This window comes from Hipposideros armiger, unplaced genomic scaffold (assembly GCF_001890085.2).
Source record: "Hipposideros armiger isolate ML-2016 unplaced genomic scaffold, ASM189008v1 scaffold_444, whole genome shotgun sequence".
Lineage (NCBI taxonomy): Eukaryota > Metazoa > Chordata > Mammalia > Chiroptera > Hipposideridae > Hipposideros > Hipposideros armiger.
In genome coordinates, this window is record NW_017731794.1 from 1,262,324 (window position 1) to 1,282,069 (window position 19,746).

The 19,746-nt window shown below is 34.0% G+C and overlaps 1 protein-coding gene across 3 annotated transcripts in view; it reads left to right on the forward strand.

The window, feature by feature from the left end:
* Positions 1-19,746, forward strand: part of LOC109394917 (probable ATP-dependent RNA helicase DDX60) — a 108,774-nt gene that overhangs the window by 17,931 nt on the left and 71,097 nt on the right. For all 3 annotated transcript variants that reach the window (XM_019665492.1, XM_019665491.1, XM_019665493.1), the window contains 8 exons: positions 591-700; positions 870-939; positions 1,555-1,744; positions 2,867-3,208; positions 4,910-5,026; positions 10,251-10,412; positions 11,970-12,128; positions 19,223-19,364. In XM_019665492.1, coding sequence (XP_019521037.1) covers positions 697-700; positions 870-939; positions 1,555-1,744; positions 2,867-3,208; positions 4,910-5,026; positions 10,251-10,412; positions 11,970-12,128; positions 19,223-19,364 — 1,186 coding nt within the window. In that variant the 5' untranslated portion in view covers positions 591-696. The remainder of the gene's footprint in view (positions 1-590; positions 701-869; positions 940-1,554; positions 1,745-2,866; positions 3,209-4,909; positions 5,027-10,250; positions 10,413-11,969; positions 12,129-19,222; positions 19,365-19,746) is intronic.

Below are 19,746 nucleotides of genomic sequence, written 5' to 3' on the forward strand. Positions count from 1 at the left end.
CTGGTTGTGGAGGACGTCGCTTCACTGGCCCATGTTTGTATTATCATTGTGCTCTTCCCGGTTGAGGCAATCGCTCGCCGGCCATTAGACAGCCGCTCACGGTGATTCACGGCAGCTCACAAAAGCTCACACCTGCTGCTGACCAGCCACACTGCAGCCTACGCCATCACTGGTGACTCATGGCAGCCCAGCTCCAGGTCGAGCTGTTGTTCACCATCTTAACTGTAGAAGGCACAGCATCACTGGCCCTCATGTAGGATCTGAACCAGGGCCCTGCTGCTCAGAGCTGGTGTCCCAAGCCAACTCTTAACCAACGCGCCACTCGGCCGGCCCTAAACATTATTTCTTTAAGGAAGTTTCCTCTGACCTCTTTGACTTTGTCACATTTAAATATTTCCATTGTTTATATGATTATTTGATTAATGTTTGTCATTCCTGATAGGTTTTAAGCTTCATGAGAACTGATAGCACATTGGGTCTGTTTATTCTTGTATTCCCAGCGCCTAATGTTTTGCTTAACATGCAGTAGTCAATTAATACTATTTGTTGATGGAATAAATAAATTTCTAACTTTTCTTCTTTCTTTGTAGGTCTGCTGTTTTTATTAATAACTGCCACGTAGAGGTACCCAAGTAAAGGATATTTGCTGTTTTTAATATTTTCCAGTTCAGGTTGGAGGCACGGGTAGCAGCAAGAATGGGTAATTTTCAATATAAAATATTCATAAATTATAAAATAATGATTGTGTATGCCACACAGTTTTAATAGAATTAAAATAACTTGATTAGTTTCTTATTTCTCGATAGCAAATAAATGGTAGCTCTCTTTAAAAGGATTAATTGAAAACCCATTCTCTTTCTTTTTTTTAGGTTTAGAAGAATATACAGTGTTTTTAAAGGAAATATCAGAGTTAATTATGAATCAAATGCCAAAAGCTGAGTGAGTAATGTTGTAGTATCAAGATATGTAAAATTCTATATCATATTCTTGTATGTCTATTTCACCTTAAAGTGATATCTTTCTATATCATCATCTTTCTCATTATATATATATAGTAATATTATATATGTCTACCCACATATATACATATATATATTTGTTTAATGTAGAACTTTTAGAGCAGTTTTATAGTGAATGGAAAGTTTTTTTTTGCTTTCTGTGTCTATAGCTGTCAATGAACCCATTGTTTTATAAAAGAATAGGATTGATTAAGCAGGAAGGAACTATAATACAGGCCGATATTCAGAATATAGGTGTTAAATTCCTGAGTCCAAACTGAGGTTCTGCCATTTGGCCTTAGATCATTTTTTCTACCTCTTTGAGCCTAACTTCCCTTTTCTATAGGATGGGAATGACCCTGCTTTGTTCCCATGAGAGATAGTCGTGCATATGGATATACTTGAAAGGTTTTATCTTTGAACCTGACACAAAATAATTACTCAGCAAGTTCAGTTATGGATGATAGTGATAATGAGATAATGTTAAGAAGGCTACTGACTTTTGTGGACCTTACTTAATTTACATGTACCCTTTGTTTAACTGTTTTCATTTTAGTTATGCCAGCATATTCAATGATTTTGTTGAATCTGAGTTTTTTCTGGTTGATGGAGATTCGTTGCTTCTCATGTGCATCTGTGAGACATCATTAAAGCAGGGACAGGAGCTCCACTTCTTCTATCTGGTTGAACGCTATCTTGTGGATATTGTTAGTAAAGGAGGACAATTTGCCGTAGTTTTTTTCAAGGTAACGTGACAGTTGAGTTCTTTTCTATGACTTAAGAACTAAGACTAAAATTTCTGATTAGAAATAGTTTTTTTCTTATTACAAACTGAGATCTATCTATAAAAAATTTAGAAAACTTAAAAGGAAAAAACAGAAAAATTACCCATAATCCCAGTATTTAGAAATTACCACATATAAGATTTTTATTTATAATAATAGGATTTTATTGGAAGGACACACAGGATCATGAACAAGGATGAGAAATCTCCTGAACACAAGGTCTAGTTGATCTCTGTATTCTAGTCTTCCAACTCTGAGAGCTACTTCTGTCTTCAAAACTCAACAGTCAGTTTGAGCCCAGAAGAATGTCAAACTGACTAACACTGCTTTGCTATTATTTGATCTATAAGAAATACCTCCAAAAGAATATATTTTATCCGCTTTTTTGACTATTAATATAATTAATAAAAATTTAACAATTTCAGCTATATATATCCACTACCACCCCTTCTTCATCCTGTCCCTTAAGGTAACCTGTGTGTTACTGTTAAGGATTTTGGTGTGTGTCTGTTCAATCATTTTGCTGTTCACATTGTTAGATTTTTGAACATTGATGACTGATTGCAAGCAGTGTTTTGAATAAAGAACCAGGGTTCTAGCCTAATGCTTACAGTCTAGTTTCTGCACTCATTTTGGTCTACTGAGAAAAAAAACCTATGCTGCCTCAGAAGGGTCACAATAGGCTGGGACAATTCTCTTAAACAAAGTGATCCACCTCAGCTTCTGTTCCCTGGATAATTTATACACACCATTGACTCTGACATATTTTTGTGTCCCTTTTTTCTTTTTGAAGTGACATTGGAGAGGAAAAAAATTAGAGTGGGAAGGGAAAGTGTGATAAATCCTGAGTATCGTGTGCTTGCTTAAAGAAGACACATGTATTTTAAACCCAAGTTGTGGTTTATGGCACATATTTGTGAAATGACAGTCAAGGTTTTGGGGTCTGTTCTCTGACTATAAAACAGAACAAAAGTGTGTTGGAATTTTTTCCTTTAATGACTTTAATGATAAGTGTTAACCAACTAAACTTGTAAACTACTAAATAATAATTTCAAAATGCTATACTTTACTCCTCCTCCGCAGGATGCTGAGTATGCATATTTCAACTTCCCTGAACTTCTTCCATTGAGAGCTGCCTTAATTCTTCATCTTCAGAATAATACCACTATTGATGTTCGAACAGAATTTTCTGGATGCTTATCACAAGAGTGGAAAACTTTCTTGGAAGAGAATTACCCATATTTCCTAATAGTTGCAGATGAAGGCCTGAACCATCTACAAACACACCTTTTCAACATTTTTATCATTCAGTCTTGGGCAATGAAGGTCAATGCTGTGCTTTCCTCAGGGCAAACATCTAATCTTCTTCGACTTTATGCGTACTTTATGCCAAGCAAATCCACAAACCAGGATTTTTTCAGGAAGGTAATTTATATCCAAAAGACAAATTTCTTGTAGAATTTTACAAAATTTTCTAAATTCCTTGACTCATTTCAATTTTCAGCTCTTCTATGGAAATTATCATAGATTTAACAGAGGGGTATAGAACATTAATAATAATAAAATAATAATAATAATAATAATAATAAGATGTAGTCATTTATTAAGCACTTACTGTTAGTTGTGCTTGGTACTTCCCATGAGTCATTTTATTTAACCTTCACAACAACCTTGTAGGATAGGTGTTAATATCATAAGTATTTTGCAGATGAGGAAATAGATACTTGAATAGGTAATCTATTGATCATCAATACCAAATGAATAATAAAGCATGGATTTGAAAACAAGCAGTCAGATTCCAGCACTTATGTGTTTAACTACTGTGTTGTATACTGCCTTCAAGTTAATGATGTCCAGAAATGCGTTAAATTGGAGGTAAAAATTATGCCTCTGTTGCAGAGACATACTAGTAAAATGATAGTTAATATGGGAGCTTCTAATGAGTAAACATGGAGAAGGTTGATGAAGAAAGAAAAGAAATGAAATGAGTTTATTTCTTAATATTAAATAATAGAATTTCCAAAGTATTTAGAATTTTAATTCCATAATCTTATTATTTTGCTGTATTAATATAGTTGACAAGTACTATATTGAACTCTTGGGAATCAACAATGCATACTGATTTTATAAATAAATCTAATTTCTATTTATTTTTATTACTTATAGTGAATTCTGAATATGAAGATAATTCTGTATTTCATTAGCATGATTTTTGAGTCAGTTAACATTTTTCACTCCTTGAGGATCGGGTCACGCACCCCTCATGGTATTGGAGACATCCAGGTGGTTATCATAAAATCTGATAAGATAGTTTATTTTGCTTTAGTTAGAACACCAATCATTAAAGTATACTTACCTACTGTGAGCACGAACAGTCCTGATATTCATTTTTATATTGAAAGGAGATTCTGAAATTAGTTGATCCCATTTTATTCAGTTAGAACAATTTCTGAATCTGAATTTGAAGAGTGCCCTACAAACATCCTTCCGAATCTCTCCTTAAGAGGATTTGTTTTTTAATGGAGGATTTTATCTCTGATAAAATAATCTATTTCCTAATTTATTGAACACTCACCTTAAAGAGATTATTTTATTTATCAATTTGAGAACTGTGTGAAATGCAAATAAAAGTGCAATATATGTTGCTAATGACTGTTGCTGGATGACAGGTCCCTGGGGGGAGGTTATGCTAGTCTCTATTTGTATGTTTGAAATTTTTCATAATAAAATATAATGCAATAAATGGACACAATGTTTCTGAGATGCTGGAAATGTTCTAAAATTAGATCATGGTAAAAGTTGCACAACTCTGTAAATTTATCAACAGCCATTGAATTGTAAACTTAAGGTGAGTGAATTTTATCTTATGTTAATTATACCTTCATAAAATTGTTAAAAAAATTACATGCCCCAAATTCCTAGAAAAAAAGTTCATTTAACAAAAACAAAATAGTGCTGGGTAGTAGGCTTTTAAAAGCATTATTAATGATATGTAATTACATTAGTATAATTTTTTGTTTACTTAGAAATATTTAACAATTATGTCTTCAATATCTGATTTTCTGTAGTTGAAAAGTAATTAGGTATTTTTTATGACAATTTACATGACTTGCCTTTCTTTTACAGAATAAAAAGAAGATTGAGAATGCTTATAAAACCCTGATTGAACAATTGGAAGAATGTAGAGTATTGGCATTAGAATCTCTTTTTGGAAATTTAAAATGGAAAAATATGATGGAAGAGGTATTGAAACTTATTGAAACCATTAGTTTAATTACAAACAAAGTTGCAAAAATAGTACACGATTCCCATGTACCTCTCACACAGCTTCTCCCAATATTTACATCTATGTAACCATGGTACATTGACCAAAGCCAGAAAATTAACATTAGAATAATACTGTTGCCTAAGCTTTAGACCTTGTTTGAATTTCACTTACTTTTCTACTAATAAACTTTTTCTGTTCCAGGATCCCATGCGACGTCCCACATCCATTTATTTAGCTATTCATTTCTAGTTTCCTCCAATATATAATAATTTTTCAGCCTTTCCTTATCTTTCATGACCTTGACATTTTGTCAAATATTTGATCAGTTATTTTGTTAATATCCCTCAATTTGGGCTTGCCTGATGTTTGCTCATGATTGGAATGAGATTACATAGCTCTGGCAAAAATGCCACTGAATTGATGTTATGTCCTCAGTGCAGTTTATGAAAGGGTTCATGACATTGTTATGTCTTAACACTGGTTAAGTTGTTGCCGCTAGCTTCCTCCATCATAAAGTTACTATCTTTTCTGAGTGTGCAAATTCTGACCCTTTTCAAATTTTTGCCAATTAATTTTACAACCCATCAGTGGATCTTCTTTATAACAAGTATTGGGTCTTCGGGAAAGTGATGACATATTGAATTGTCGCAAAAGTCATGACACATTTTGTCTATGTTTTTCAAAGGTCATTTATTTATATAAAGAACAAAGATCAATCGATATATTGCCTGTTTTGTTCGATAACCTTTTGCCACCTTTCAATGAGCTTCATAATTCCTTGTTCATAGAAGGACCTGTCTTTATTTGCAAAAAATTGAACAAGGTGCTGATTTACAGCCTCATCTGAATTGAATGTTATATCACACAAGGAGTTTTGAAGAGAGCAAAACAAGTGGAAGTCTGACGGCGCAAAGGTCAGGCAAACATGGTGGGTGTGGCAGTACATCCATCCAAGCTCCAATAAGTTTTGACGGGTGATCAAACTTGTGTGTGCTCTTGCATTTTTGCTATGGAATACAACTTCTTTACAATTAACAAGCTCTGGACGTTTCTGGATGATGGATTCATTCAAATTGTCCAATTGCTGACAGTACACATTCAAATTGATTGTTTGGTTCCTTGGTAGGAGCTTGAAAAACACAGATACCTTTAAAATCCCACCACACTGAGAGCATAACCTTCCTCTGACGAATGTCTGCTTTCGATGTTGTTTGAGGCGAATCATCACGTGAGGACCAAGACTGTTTGCACACCACATTGTTGTCAACAATTAACTTCTCATCACCAGTTATCAGTTGCTTCAAAAAAGGATCGTTTTTCTCATGTTTAATGAGCATATTGTAGATGTTTATACATGCTATCCAATGAACTTCTTTGAGTTCATGCGGAACCCAAATATGGAGCTTGCTTATGTATCCCAGCTTCTTCAGGTGGTCGTGAACACTTGAATGATGGATGTTCAGTGTTCCTGCAATCTCTCGTATCGTGTAATGTAGGTTTGACTTGATCAATGCCTTTGTTTTGTCATCATCAACCTCAGTGGGCCTCCCTGACCAAAGAGTATCATTGAGATCAAAATCACCAGCACAGAATTTTGTGACCCATCGTTGGCACTGATGCTCTTGTAGAGCATTGTCACTGTAAACTTTATGCAACTTTTCACAAGCTTGACGCGTGTTCTTCCCTTTTTGGAAGTAAAACAGTAAAATATGACAAAAATGCAGTTTGGTCTTCCATCTTCAACTTGTTGTAAAATCTCCAAAACTCAACAAAATTGCTCAATTTTTTTAGAATGAAGCTAGAACAGTCCAGCTGTCAAATGACATATTAATAACATAGATGTGAATGACTCTAGTACTTCCAAAAAATGAACTAATGCCATCTGTTGCAAACATGTGACATGACTTTTCCGAAGACCCAGTGTAATTATTTTGTTGCTCAAATTGTTCCAAGTTTGAACATTAGAAACTTCTTCAGGTTTGCCCCTACGTTCGTTTACAAGCCCTTTTTTCTTTTTGAAATACACTTTATTGAGGTATGGCATAGATTGTGGGGAGAGTTAATTGGGTGTATATTTATTTTCAAACTCATCAAGCATCATCTTTTTGAGCACTCTCTTATTTCCTGAAACCACAAGATGTTCCAATCACATCTTGTATTTTTCCTGCCCAAGCCCAGAAATCAACCACTTCTCCAAAGTGTTCTGGTTGCTTTTATTGGAAAATGGCATTTAGAAGCCAAGATCTGGGACTGATGTTGTTCATTGCTATGAGGGTGTCATTGCTTCTAAGACTTTTCAGCAGATAGAGCGAGGAACTATGTGAATGTATACTAACCCATGTGTATATACTCGTATTCCTATTTTTTACCTATATCTATGTAAACTGTCATCTGTCTATCATCTATTATATCATGTGTTCATACTGATAACTTTTACTAAATTACAACTTCATATAATTCATTTTACCTTCCCCCTTCTTTATTTGTAATTTCTTTCTCCAATTGTAAGAAATCAAGCTCTCATTACCTATAATTATATACTGCTTTTTTAGTTCTAGTATACAAATAAAGTCATTTTAGAATTGCTAACCCTATCTCATGAGAAACGTATTCACTAAGGGCATTGCAGGGTTTCTGTGCAGTTCTTTTTATCTGTGGTTATAGAATATGTCAAAATACTGTTTTACAAAGTTATTTAGGGCAGTTCTTATTCACCTCCTCTAGTGTGGTTATGTTATTCATTATTAATAGAGTTAGGCTCTTTGGTTAGTATTTGAATTTCATTTTGGGTCCCTCCCACCCATACCCTGATTGGTTTCAGTTATGTTTATTTTGGAGGGTACGTGAAAGTTATATGAAACATTATAATGATTTTAAGAATCAGATATATACAAAAAGATACACTCAATGAAGTGACACTTTATTCTTATGCCTGCTACTTGCTCCCATGCTCCTCTACAATTCACCTCTTTCCCAAATATTTTCTGTAGGTAACTTGTCTCTTTAGTCTCAAGTTTATCCTTCCTGTATTTCCTTTGCACAAAAACAAAACAAAAAACAAAAAAACCAGATACATATGTATTTTCTTATATCCCCTCTTAAATAAATAATAGCATATTATAGATATCCTTTAGTACTTTTCTTTTTGCTTTAACAATATGTCTTAGAAATAATTTTAAAGCAGTTTATAGCTATCTTCCTCATTATGTTATACAGTCTTCTTAAGTCATATTTGTTTATATAAACAGAGTCTAACTCTTTAAATGACATGCCTGGCACTTTTATATGCCATGTGATGCTTTAATTGGTACACACTTTGAAATTCATTTCCTGTAGTCTGTGCTGTAGTCTACCTGGTTACTTTTTTTTTTTTTTTTTTGTATTTTCAGACTTAGGGTAGATTTAATTCTTCTGGTGGTTGTTCCAAATCACTTTCACTAATGTTTCTCTTTATGTATCCTGCAATTTTTTCTCAATCTCTCGTTGGTCACTACAAAGCCTTGAGTTGGGGCAGGTGTGGCACAGGAGCATGAGAGATTGCAGAGCTGGAATTTGTTAATGTTTCCCCTTAAACACAGTTATTTTGCAGTATCACCATTCTGTCTTCTTCTAAAGGTGTGAGTTTGTGTAGAATATTTACAGTTATAAAATATTTAATATTTTTAAGAGGTTGATTACTATAGGCTCTAATGTTTTCAACTACACAGAAATGTCACAAAATTATGTATCTATGTATGTATGATAGAGTTTTAGCAAAATACATAATAGAATTTGAAAAATATAAAAACATCTTATGAGTAATCCAATACTTCACATTGGAGTATAGGGTGACTTAAATTTCATTAATAGAAGTATAATACCTAGATTTCAGTATGTCATAATCTTATTCCTTTGAATACCTTTCATACTTGTTATACCATGATTACTTATAGTTCTACCATTTAGAGGTAGAAACTCATATTTTTTTTAATATTACCTTTCAGTGGTGTTCTTTGTATTTTTATACAATTGAGAGCATATCATATTAACTTTCTCAATTAATATTATTTAAATATTTTCTAATTATCAAACATTCTTCACACATTTAACTTTTACTGGATTCATAATATTTCCCTAATGCTAGATATTTATTTATTTATTTTATTATTTTTTTAAAGATTTTATTGGGGAATTGGGGGAGAGGAGCAGTGCTGGGGAATCGAGGAAGGGGAACAGACAAGTTGCTGTCCTTTTGTTCTTCGGTCTGGTTGTGGAGGACGTTGCTTCACTGGCCCATGTTGGTATTGTGATCATTGTGCTCTTCTCGGCTGAGGCAGATCGGTCTCCGGCCATTAGACGGCCACTCACGGCGGCTCACGGCAGTTCACGCTGGCTGCCAGCCACTCAAGGTAGCTCACAGCAGCCCACTGCAGACCACGCCGTCGCCAGCAACTCACCGCAGCCTAGCTCCAGGTGGAGATATTGCTCACCATCTTAGCTGTAGAGGGTGCAGCATCACTGGCCCTCGTGTGGGATCCAAACTGGTGGGCCTGCAGCTCAGAGCTCCTGCTCCCAAGCCAACTCTTAACCAACGAGCCACTCTGCCAGCCCCTCCATAATGCTAAATATTTAAATTGTTTGAAAATTGGCTTTTACAAATAACTGTGATGAACATCATAGTACATAAATCTTGGTACACATTTTGTATTATTTTACCTAACCTTAATGTAGAAATTAAAAGCCAATCAAAAAGTATCAACATATATAATGATAATCATAAGTATTTCCAAACAGCTTTGCAGTAATTCTGTACCTATTTAGAAATTACATATTGCATTTCAGTGCTATTATCATTAAAATATACTTTGCTAACTTGAAAGTAAAAATATGATATCAATTGTTCTTTTTATTACTGAAGATGTTGAATATTATTTCTTTCATTAATATTTGTATTTCTTTTGTGTATTATCTGCTGTGTCTTATTATAGGTTTAGATGTTTTCCTATTGATTTATAGGAGCTCTTTACATACTTAAATTTTTAAGGGTTTTACTGAAATTTTTTAAATTGTTTTCTCATTTTCAAATGTTTATCATTTTTAACAGAAACATTTATAGTTTTATGTGGTCATACCTATCCTTTTCTGTATGGTTTCTTCTAGTAAGATCACTAATGAATAAAAATATTTTTCTAAATATCATGACATTTTACAATTTCACAGGCATGTGAAACTATTTTTCGGCTTAAGCAACTCTGGCCAGAAGGATCTGACATTCGACGTGTTCTTTGTGTTACGTCGTGTTCACTATCTTTGAGAATGTACCATCACTTTTTAGAAAACAGAGAGACAACTACCACTGATCAGAAAACTAACATCCAACAGGTATGCCTGTTTTAACTTTACTATGAACCACAATTGCTCTGCACTTTCGAAATTTTATTGATTTTCATCTACTATTTCTTCCATTTGGTACTTCATTTATTTCCCTAATTTATTTATATGCACTTCCAAAAAAGGGAAACATCTAGGATTTGTTTATAAAAAACACTTATTGTGCTGTTATATGATTTAGTGTTTCACTATACAGATATGTCTCTTTGTACATATTTAGTCAAATTTTTAGTCCAGTCATCCGGAAGAAGAGGAAATGAGAAAGAAAATTAGCACTTGGTGAGAGCTTACAAAGTTACCATGTTCTGGGCTCTTTGTATGCTTCATGATATTAAATACTGACAACAGCCTTTTAAAGGAGGTGTTATTCCTGTTTCACATGCATGAACACCGAGGTTCAGGTGTTCCAGGTAACATGCCTCAAACCAAAGATATTAAAGAGCAATGTGGGTTGAACCTAGGTCTGTCTTATCTAAGTTTCACAACACCAAACTGTATTTTGAAAGAACATTCCTCTTGTAGTGTCTGAGTGCCATCCTAGAGATGCTAAAAGTCTTAAATTTTTTATGGTTGATAGAGTGCATTAAGAATCTGTTGACCAGTATGGGTTTGTTCTCAAACTAGTCATCCCTATCTGTATGTGAACACATATACATGTGCACACACAAACACACTCTCAGACACACACGTGTGTCTATTTTGTATTGTATTACTATTTTGTATACAAATTCAGTGCTGGGGGAATTCTTGGTTAAAGATTCTTGTTAAAAAAAAATGAAGTTTATCTCTCTCTTCTACAATTTCAGAAATGAACAGGGCTTATCATCTTTTACTTAGCTACCTTTATACAGTATTTGGCTTTTTTATTGTCTGTTTGAATATATTCTTAGTAAAATGTTTCTACATAATCAGGCATACCCTTTTAAACTGTTACCAGAAAAATGATACTAAACCAAATGTACTCTCTGGAACTTCTGTTCGTTAGGCCCTATTTGGCTCTCTGGAGGTACTCTGAAGCAAGTCTTAAACTTGTTTCACTCAGAACCCTGCAAACATTTGAAGATGGCTGTGAGGTCCTTATCCTATCATGTTAAATATGCCCACTTCTTTACGCTCTTTCTAATTTGTTAAATTTTTAGAAATGTCCTGGTTTCCTCACTCTGGTAATTTTCAATATAACTTTTAAAATACAGTGCCTTGGACAGAATAGAATATTTAATGTTTGACTCCATCAGTGCAGAGTCCTAGGGAATATGACTTCATTAGCTGCTTGGTCAGCTCATGTAAAGATTGGCTTGAGTAAAACCACTGAAAAATGCTTAATGTAAACTGCTATTGAACTGGCAGTTCCCTGTCCTCCTTACCTCATATCTGGATTAACTCAGTAAAGTTTATGTATGAAGAAAAGGACTTCCTCAAAAATGTATAATGTAATAATATGTGGTTACTGCACAGCAAAATGTGGCTGCCGGCTTTTGTGGCGCTGCATGTGGATCGGGCAGTGTCACCACCCGCTGTTCTCTGGCTAACCTTCATTCTCTTATTCAGGAGAAAAGGAATTGCTTAACCCTGAAAGAGATGGAAGACTTATGTAAACTGCAGTGTCTCAGCGTGGTTTTTCTACTCCACTTACCTCTTTCTCAAAGAGCTAGTACTAGAGTCATCGTTTCCCATTGGATTGAGGACGTTGAGGCTTTCTTAAAAATGGTAAATATGTTCTTTATTAGTTTATTCATTTACTTTTTTGTTTCAACTGTTTGATATATAAAAACCAGAGTCACTTTCAAAAATAGATTTATATGAGAACAAATGTCAGCCCTTTGGGGACTTTAAAAGTTTAATGGCCTAAATCAATCATTTCCCAATTTTAACAACTCTATTTGGTAGTAGTAATAAACTGCATGATATATATTCAACCTAAGGAAAAAGCCTCTCTATTGTCCTTCTTCGAATCTCTGTAAATGTCAGATTTTTTGTTTTTTTTTAATCAACTGTAAGGAGTTGTCGACCTTTGTGTTCTGCTCTGGAGAGGAATGAAGAAAATCAATGTAATAGTTTATTATTTTTGTCCATTATAGAGGATAGTTAGAGGAAACTTGTAGACTTTGGAAAAATAGAAAGCAAAAACAAAGAAAAACCCAGGGGCCCAACACTTAAATCAATGTTGGTAATTATTAGTATTTGGGTTTATTTTATTTTAAATGGCTAAATCTTTCTGTGGTTATTTGCATTGCTTCTAACATTGGAAGTACATGTATGTATGTGTGTGTATATATATATATATATATATATATATATGAGAGAGAGAAAGAGAGATATGTATATATATAGCTATACATATACATTTTTTTCTTTTCAAATATTTTTTCTATTTTCTTTCACATTCTTGGTTCGCATCATTTTTTTTTTATTAGTTTCAGGTGTACAAAACAGTGCAATAGTTATACTTTTACCCCTCACATAGTGAAACCCCCTACCCCAATCTACCGCCCCAGTACCCCACCGACATCATATGTATATATTACAATTTCATTGAGTCCACTCCCCACACTATACTACTATACTCCACATCCCATGACCATATATATATATATATAAAATTATAGTTGACATACAATATTATTCAACAACAGCTTCACGTATACAGTGCAGTGGTCAAGCCTCTACACCATCCATGAAGTGGTCTCCCTAATAAGACATGTGACCATCTGACACCCTACAAAATATTTACAACATTATTAATTATATTCCCTGAACTGTCTTTCATATCCCTGTGGCAATATTGTAGTTACATATTTATGCTGTCTAATCCCTTCCCCTTCTCCCTCATCCCCACCCCCTCCCATCTAGCATCCATCGGTTTTTACTCTGTGTCTGAGACTATTTCTGTTTACTTTGCTCAGCTATTCAGCTCTTTATATTCCACATACAAGTGAGTTCATATGGTATTTGTCTTTTTCTGACTGACATATTTCACTTAACATAATGGTCTCTAGGTCCATCCATATTGATGCAAATGATAAGATTTCATTCTTCTTTATAGCTGAGTAATACTCCATTGTATAAATGTACCACAGTTTCTTAATCCAGTCGTCTACTGATGGGCATTTTGGTTGTTACCAAGTCTTGGCTATTGTAAATAGTGCTGTAATACACATAGGGATGCATATATTTTTTCGAATTACTGTGTTGGGTTTCTCTGGATAGATACCTAAGAGTGGAATTGCTGGGTCATAAGGTAGTTTCATTTCCAGTTTATTAAGATCCCTTCATACTGATTTCCATAATGGCTGCACCAATCTGCAGTCCCACCAACAGTGCACCAGGGTTCCTTTTTCTCCACAACCTTGGTAGCACTTGTTGTTTGTTGATTTACTGATGATAGCCATTCTGACCGGAGTGAGGTGGTATCTCATTGTGGTTTTTATTTGCATTTCTCTAATGATTAGTGAGGTTGAACATTTTTTCATATGCCTGTTGGCCATCTGTATGTTCTCTTTAGAGAAATGTCTCTTCATATCCTCTGCCCATTTTTTAATTGGGTTGTTTGGTTTTTTTTGGTGTTGAGTTGAATGAGTGTTTTATAAATTTTGGATATTAACTCCTTACCAGATATATCATTGGCAAATATCTTCTCCCATTCACCAGCCTGCCTTTTTGTTTTATTGATGATTTCATTTGCTGTGAAATAATTTTATGTTTGATGTAATCCCTTATGTTTATTTTTTCTTTTATTTCCCTTGCCTGAGGGGATATATCAGTAAAAATATTACTGAGGGTACTATCTGCAAATTTACTCCCTATGTTTTCTTCTAGGAGTTTTATGGTTTCAGGTCTTACATTTAAGTCTTTAATCCATTTTGAATTTGTTCTCGTATATGGCATAAGTAGGTGGTCCATTTTCATTTTTTTGCATGTGTCCAATTTTCCCAGCACCATTTATTAAATAGACTATCTTTACTCCAATGTAAATTCTTGCTTCATTATCATAGATTAAATGAGCATATACGGATGGATTAATTTCTGGGCTCTGTATTCTCTCATTGATCTATGTGTCTGTTTTTATGCCAGTACCATACTGCTTTAATTACTATAGTCTTGCAGTATGATTTGATGTCGGGTAGCATGATACATTGCACTTTGTTCTTATTTCTCAAGATTGCCGGCTATTTGGGGTTTTTTATGGTTCCATATAAATTTTAGGATTATATGTTCTATTTCTGAGAAAAATGTCCTTGGTAGTTTGATAGGGATTGTGTTTAATGTATATATTGTCTTAGGTAGTATTGACATTTTAATTATATTAATTCTTCCTATCCATGAGCATGGTATGTATTTGCATTTATTTGTATCTTCTTTGAGTTCTCTCTTCAGTGTCTTATAATTTTCTGAGCACAGGTCTTTTACTTCTTTGGTTAAATTTATTCCTAGGTATTTTATTGTTTTTGAAGCAATTGTAAATGGGATTCATTTCTTGATTTCTTCTTCTGATAGTTTATTATTGGTGTATACCAAAGCAACTTGATTTCTGAATATAATTTTGTATCCTGCTACTTTAATAAATTCATTTATGAGTTCTAACAGTTTTTTGGTGGGGTCTTTGGGATTCTCTATATATAGTATCATGTCACCTGGATATGACAATTTTACCTCCTCCTTTCCAATTTGATGTCGTTTATTTCATTATCTTGTCTGATTGCTGTGACTAGAACTTCCAGAACTATGTTGAATAGAAGTGGTGAAAGTGGGAAACCTTGTCTTGTTCCTGATCTTAAGGGGAAAGGTTTTAGTTTTTCCCTATTGAGTATGATGTTAGGTGTGGGCTTATCATATATGGCCTTTATTATGTTGATTTATGATCCCTCTATTTCCACTTTGCTAAGAGTTTTTATCCTAAATTGCTGCTGGATTTTGTGAACTGCTTTTTCTGCATCTATGGATATGATCATATGATTTTTATTTTTCATTTTGTTAATGTGATGTATTACGTTAATTGACTTGCAAATATTGAACCAACCTTGCATACCAGGAATGAATCCCACTTGGTCGTGGTGTATGATCTTTTTAATGTATTGTTGAATCTGGTTTGCTAGTATTTTGTTGAGGATTTTTGTGTTTATGTTCATTAGAGATATCTACCTGTAGTTTTCTTTTTTTGTAATATCTTTGTCTGATTTTGGGATCAGAGTAATAGTGGCCTCATAAAATGTGCTTGGGAGCCTTCCTTCCTTCTCTATTTTTTGGAATAGTTTGAGGAGAAGAGGTATGAATTCTTTTTTGAATGTTTTGTAAAATTCACCTGTGAAGCCATCTGTTCCAGGACTTTTGTTTGTTGGAAGTTTGTTGAATACTGATTCAATTTTTTTGGTAGTAATCAGTCTGTTCAGAGTTTCTGTTTCTTGTTGGTTCAGACTTGGAAGGTTGTATGCTTCCAGAAATTTATCCGTTTCTTCCAGATTGTCTAATTTGTTGGCATGTAGTTGCTTGTAGTATTTTCTTAAAATTTTCTGTATTTGTGTGGTATCTGTTGTCATCTCTTCTCTTTCATTTCTGATTTTATTAATTTGGGTCCTCTCTTTTTCTTGGTGAGTCTAGCTAAAAGTTTGTCAATTTTGTTTATCTTTTCAAAAAAACAGCTCTTGGTTTCATTGATCTTTTGTAGTGTTTTTTTTTTTTTGGTTTTTTTTTGGCCTCTATTTCATTTATTTCTACTCTGATCTTCATTATTTCCTTCCTTGTACTCCCTTTGGGCTTGTTTTGCTGTACTATTTCCCTTAGGTGTAAAGATAGCCTGTTGATTTGAGGTTTTTCTTCAAAGTCCAGAGTGATTTGAGATTTTTCTTATTTCTTTAGATAGGCCTGCATTGCTATGAATTTCCCTCATAGGACTGCTTTCACTGCATCCCATAGATTTTGGGTTGTTGTGTTTTATTTTTGTTTGTCTCAAGGTATCTTTTGATTTCTTCCTTGATCTCATTGTTGACCCACTCACTATTTAGTAACATGTTATCCAGCCTCCATCTATTTGTGTGCTTTCTGGGTTTCTTCTTAAAATTGATTTCTAATTTCATAGCATTGTGGTTGGAGAAGACACTTGATATGATTCCAATATTCTTGAATTTATTGAGACTCTTCTGTGGCCTAACATGTGGTCTATCTTGGTAAATGTTCCATGTGCACTTGAGAAGAATTTATATTCTGTTGCTTTGGGGTGAAGTGCCCTAAAAATATCGATTAATTCAACTGGTCTAAAGTGTCATTTAAAGCCACAGTTTCTGTGTTGATTTTCTGCCTGGAGGATCTGTCCATTGGTGACAACGGGGTGTTGAAGTCCCATACTATGATAGGGCTACCATTGATCTCTATCTTTATGTTGGTCATAAACTGTTTTATATATTTAGGAGCTCCTATGTAGGGTGCATGGATGTTAACTAGGGCTGTGTCCTCTTGTTGTATAGACCCCTTTATTATTGTGTAGTGCCCTTCTTTGTCTTTTATTGTAGTCTTCATTTTAATGTCCATTTTGTCCAAAATAAATATTGCTACTGTAGCTTTTTTCTCATTTGCATTTGCATGAAATATCTTATTCCATCCCTTACTTTCAGTCTGTGTGTGTCTTTTGACCTGAGATGAGTCTCTTATAAACAGCATCTGCATGAATCCTGTTTTTTTATCCACTCAGCCACTCTGTGTCTTTTGATTGGAGCATTTAATCCATTCCCATTTAAAGTGATTATTGATAGGCACATATTTATTGCCATTTTGTTTTCGTATTTCTGGTCTTCCTTGTTTGGCTTGTTTTCCCTTTCTTGTGTTTAAAAAAGTCCTTTTAACATTCCCTGCAATGCTGACTTGGTGGTAATGAATTCCTTTAGCTTATTCTTTTCTGAGAGGTCTTTATCTCTCCTTCAATTTTAAGTGATATCCTTGCTGGGTAGAGCAATCTTGGTTGTAGGCTTTTGTTTTGCATGACTTTGAATATTTCTTTCCACTACTTTCTGGCCTGCAGAGTTTCTGTAGAAAAGTCAGCTGTTAGTCTTACAGGAGTTCCTTTGTATGTAACTCGCTGTCTTTCCCCTGCTGCTCTTAGGATTCTGTCTTTGTCTTTAACCTTTGTCATTTTAACTATGATGTGTCATGGTGTGGGCCTGTTTGGGTTCAGCTTGTTTGGAACTCTCTGCACTTACTGGACTTGTATGTCGATTTCCTTTACCAGGGTAGGGAAGTTTTCAGTAATTATTTCTTCAAATACATTCTCAGTCCCTTGCTCTTTCTCTTCTCCTTTGGTATTCCTATGATGTGAATGTTGTTCCTCTTGATGTTGTCCCACAGGTCTCTTAAACTATTTTCGTTGTTTTTTTATCCTTTTTTTGTTGTTGTTCCAACTGGGTGATTTTTGCTATTTTGTCTTCTAAATCTCTTATCCAGTTCTCTCCTTCATCTAATTTACTGGTGATTCCTTTGAGCATGCTCTTCATTTCAGTTATTGTATTCTTTAGTTCTAACTGGTTGTTTTTAAGACTTCTCTATTCTTCTTTATGTCCTCACTAAGTTCCTTAAACATTCTTATCATCAGTGTTCGAAATTCTATCTCTGAAAGGGTGGATAATTCTGTTTTATTTAGTTCCATTTCTCGAGGTTTCTTCTGATCTTTTAGTTGGGACATGTTTTTTGTGTCTTCATTCTGGCTGTCACTCTGTGATTGCTTCGCTGTATTAGGTAAATCACCCATGTCTCTCAGTTGTTGCTAGGTGATTTTATACTATGTGTCCTATATATTCGGATTGCACAGTCTCCCTATTCTCCTGTCCCATGTGTTCCAGAGGTGTCACTGGTGTAGTTGCTGTTTAATTGCTTTTGGCTTGTCAGAGGGTGGGATTGACCCTCAGACTGATAAGATGGGAGAATTAGCTCTGTGCACAGTGTATCAGATGCTGTGTGGAGGTTGACCCCCTCAGAGAAGGCTGGGCCACTGTGGGCTCTTTGTGCCTGTGGAAAATTTCCTTTGAGAGTGGCATCATTTTTTAATGGCTGCTAGTTATTTTTTAATGGATGTAGCATGGTTTACTTATCCATCCCTCTGTCATGAGATAGTAAGAGGGTTTTAATTGTTGTATTATAAATACTGCTATTTTCTAGGTTATTTGAATGTAAGCCTTTCCCTTTAATTTGGGGATATGGACTTAGACTGATGTTCAACAAAGAGATTAATGGGTCAATTAACATGATTTTTTGTTTTTTGGCTTTTTTTTAGGGTTTTGATACTTATATTCAAAATGTTACAGGAAAGTGTTTTACAACCAATTAGATAGGAAGCCCATCCACAAATATTTATCAAATGCACAATCATTCTTTGAATCACTGGGGGTACAGTAAAAAATATAAGAAGATATTTACTCATCCCACCTTACCAACTTGGTAGTCACATTTTGCAGAGAAGATAGATATTGAACTTTTAAAATTACTATGAAGAAGGAACTATAGGATGCTTTAGAATCTGATAATAGAAAGACTCTACTTAGTATACTTCTTTTAAGAAATGAAGAGAACTAACCAGTCTTGAAGTAGGAGTTAGCAAGTTGAAGAGAGTATGAAAATTGGATTCTAGGAGATAAAATAGAATGTGTGGTCATCCTAAGGATGGCATGACCAAGGAACTAAGATATATATAGTGTAACTTGAATAGAGAGAATATGGGAAGTGATAAAGCTGAAGATTATAGACGTGTGTGAATTCATATTATAGTTTATTGCTAATATAAAAATTGTTTTTTAAAACTTGGTTTTATTTTCAATTTTCAGAAAAAGTGGTGTGAATATTTCATCCTAAATAATATAAACATTTTTGAATTTTGGAATCTCAATTTAATTCACCTTTCTGACTTAAGTGATGAGCTTCTGTTGAAGAATATTGCTTTTTACTATGAAAATGAAAATGTTCAAGGTACTATCTTAGTATATTACACTTATTTTACTTTTATCCAGAGTCAAACAATATAAAGAATTTAAAACTTCAAAATCATTTTCTTGTATTTCCAATATATAAGATAGCAATTGTTTTACTTCCAATCTTTATTTACACATGCATGCAAGTTTTATTTAGTTGTGATTAGAGTGAGTGTTGTATTTAAAACTTTTTTTAAGTTAATATTATTCCACAAATATTTTTGAGAAAAATATGTGTATGGGTGCTTAGTATTTCCAGATAATTTAACAGTTGAATTTTTCATTTAAATATATGCATAACATTTTTCCATACATTTACTCCAATATATGTAATCATTGTACTGCTTTAAGATATTTAGGGAATTTTAATTTTTTTCAAA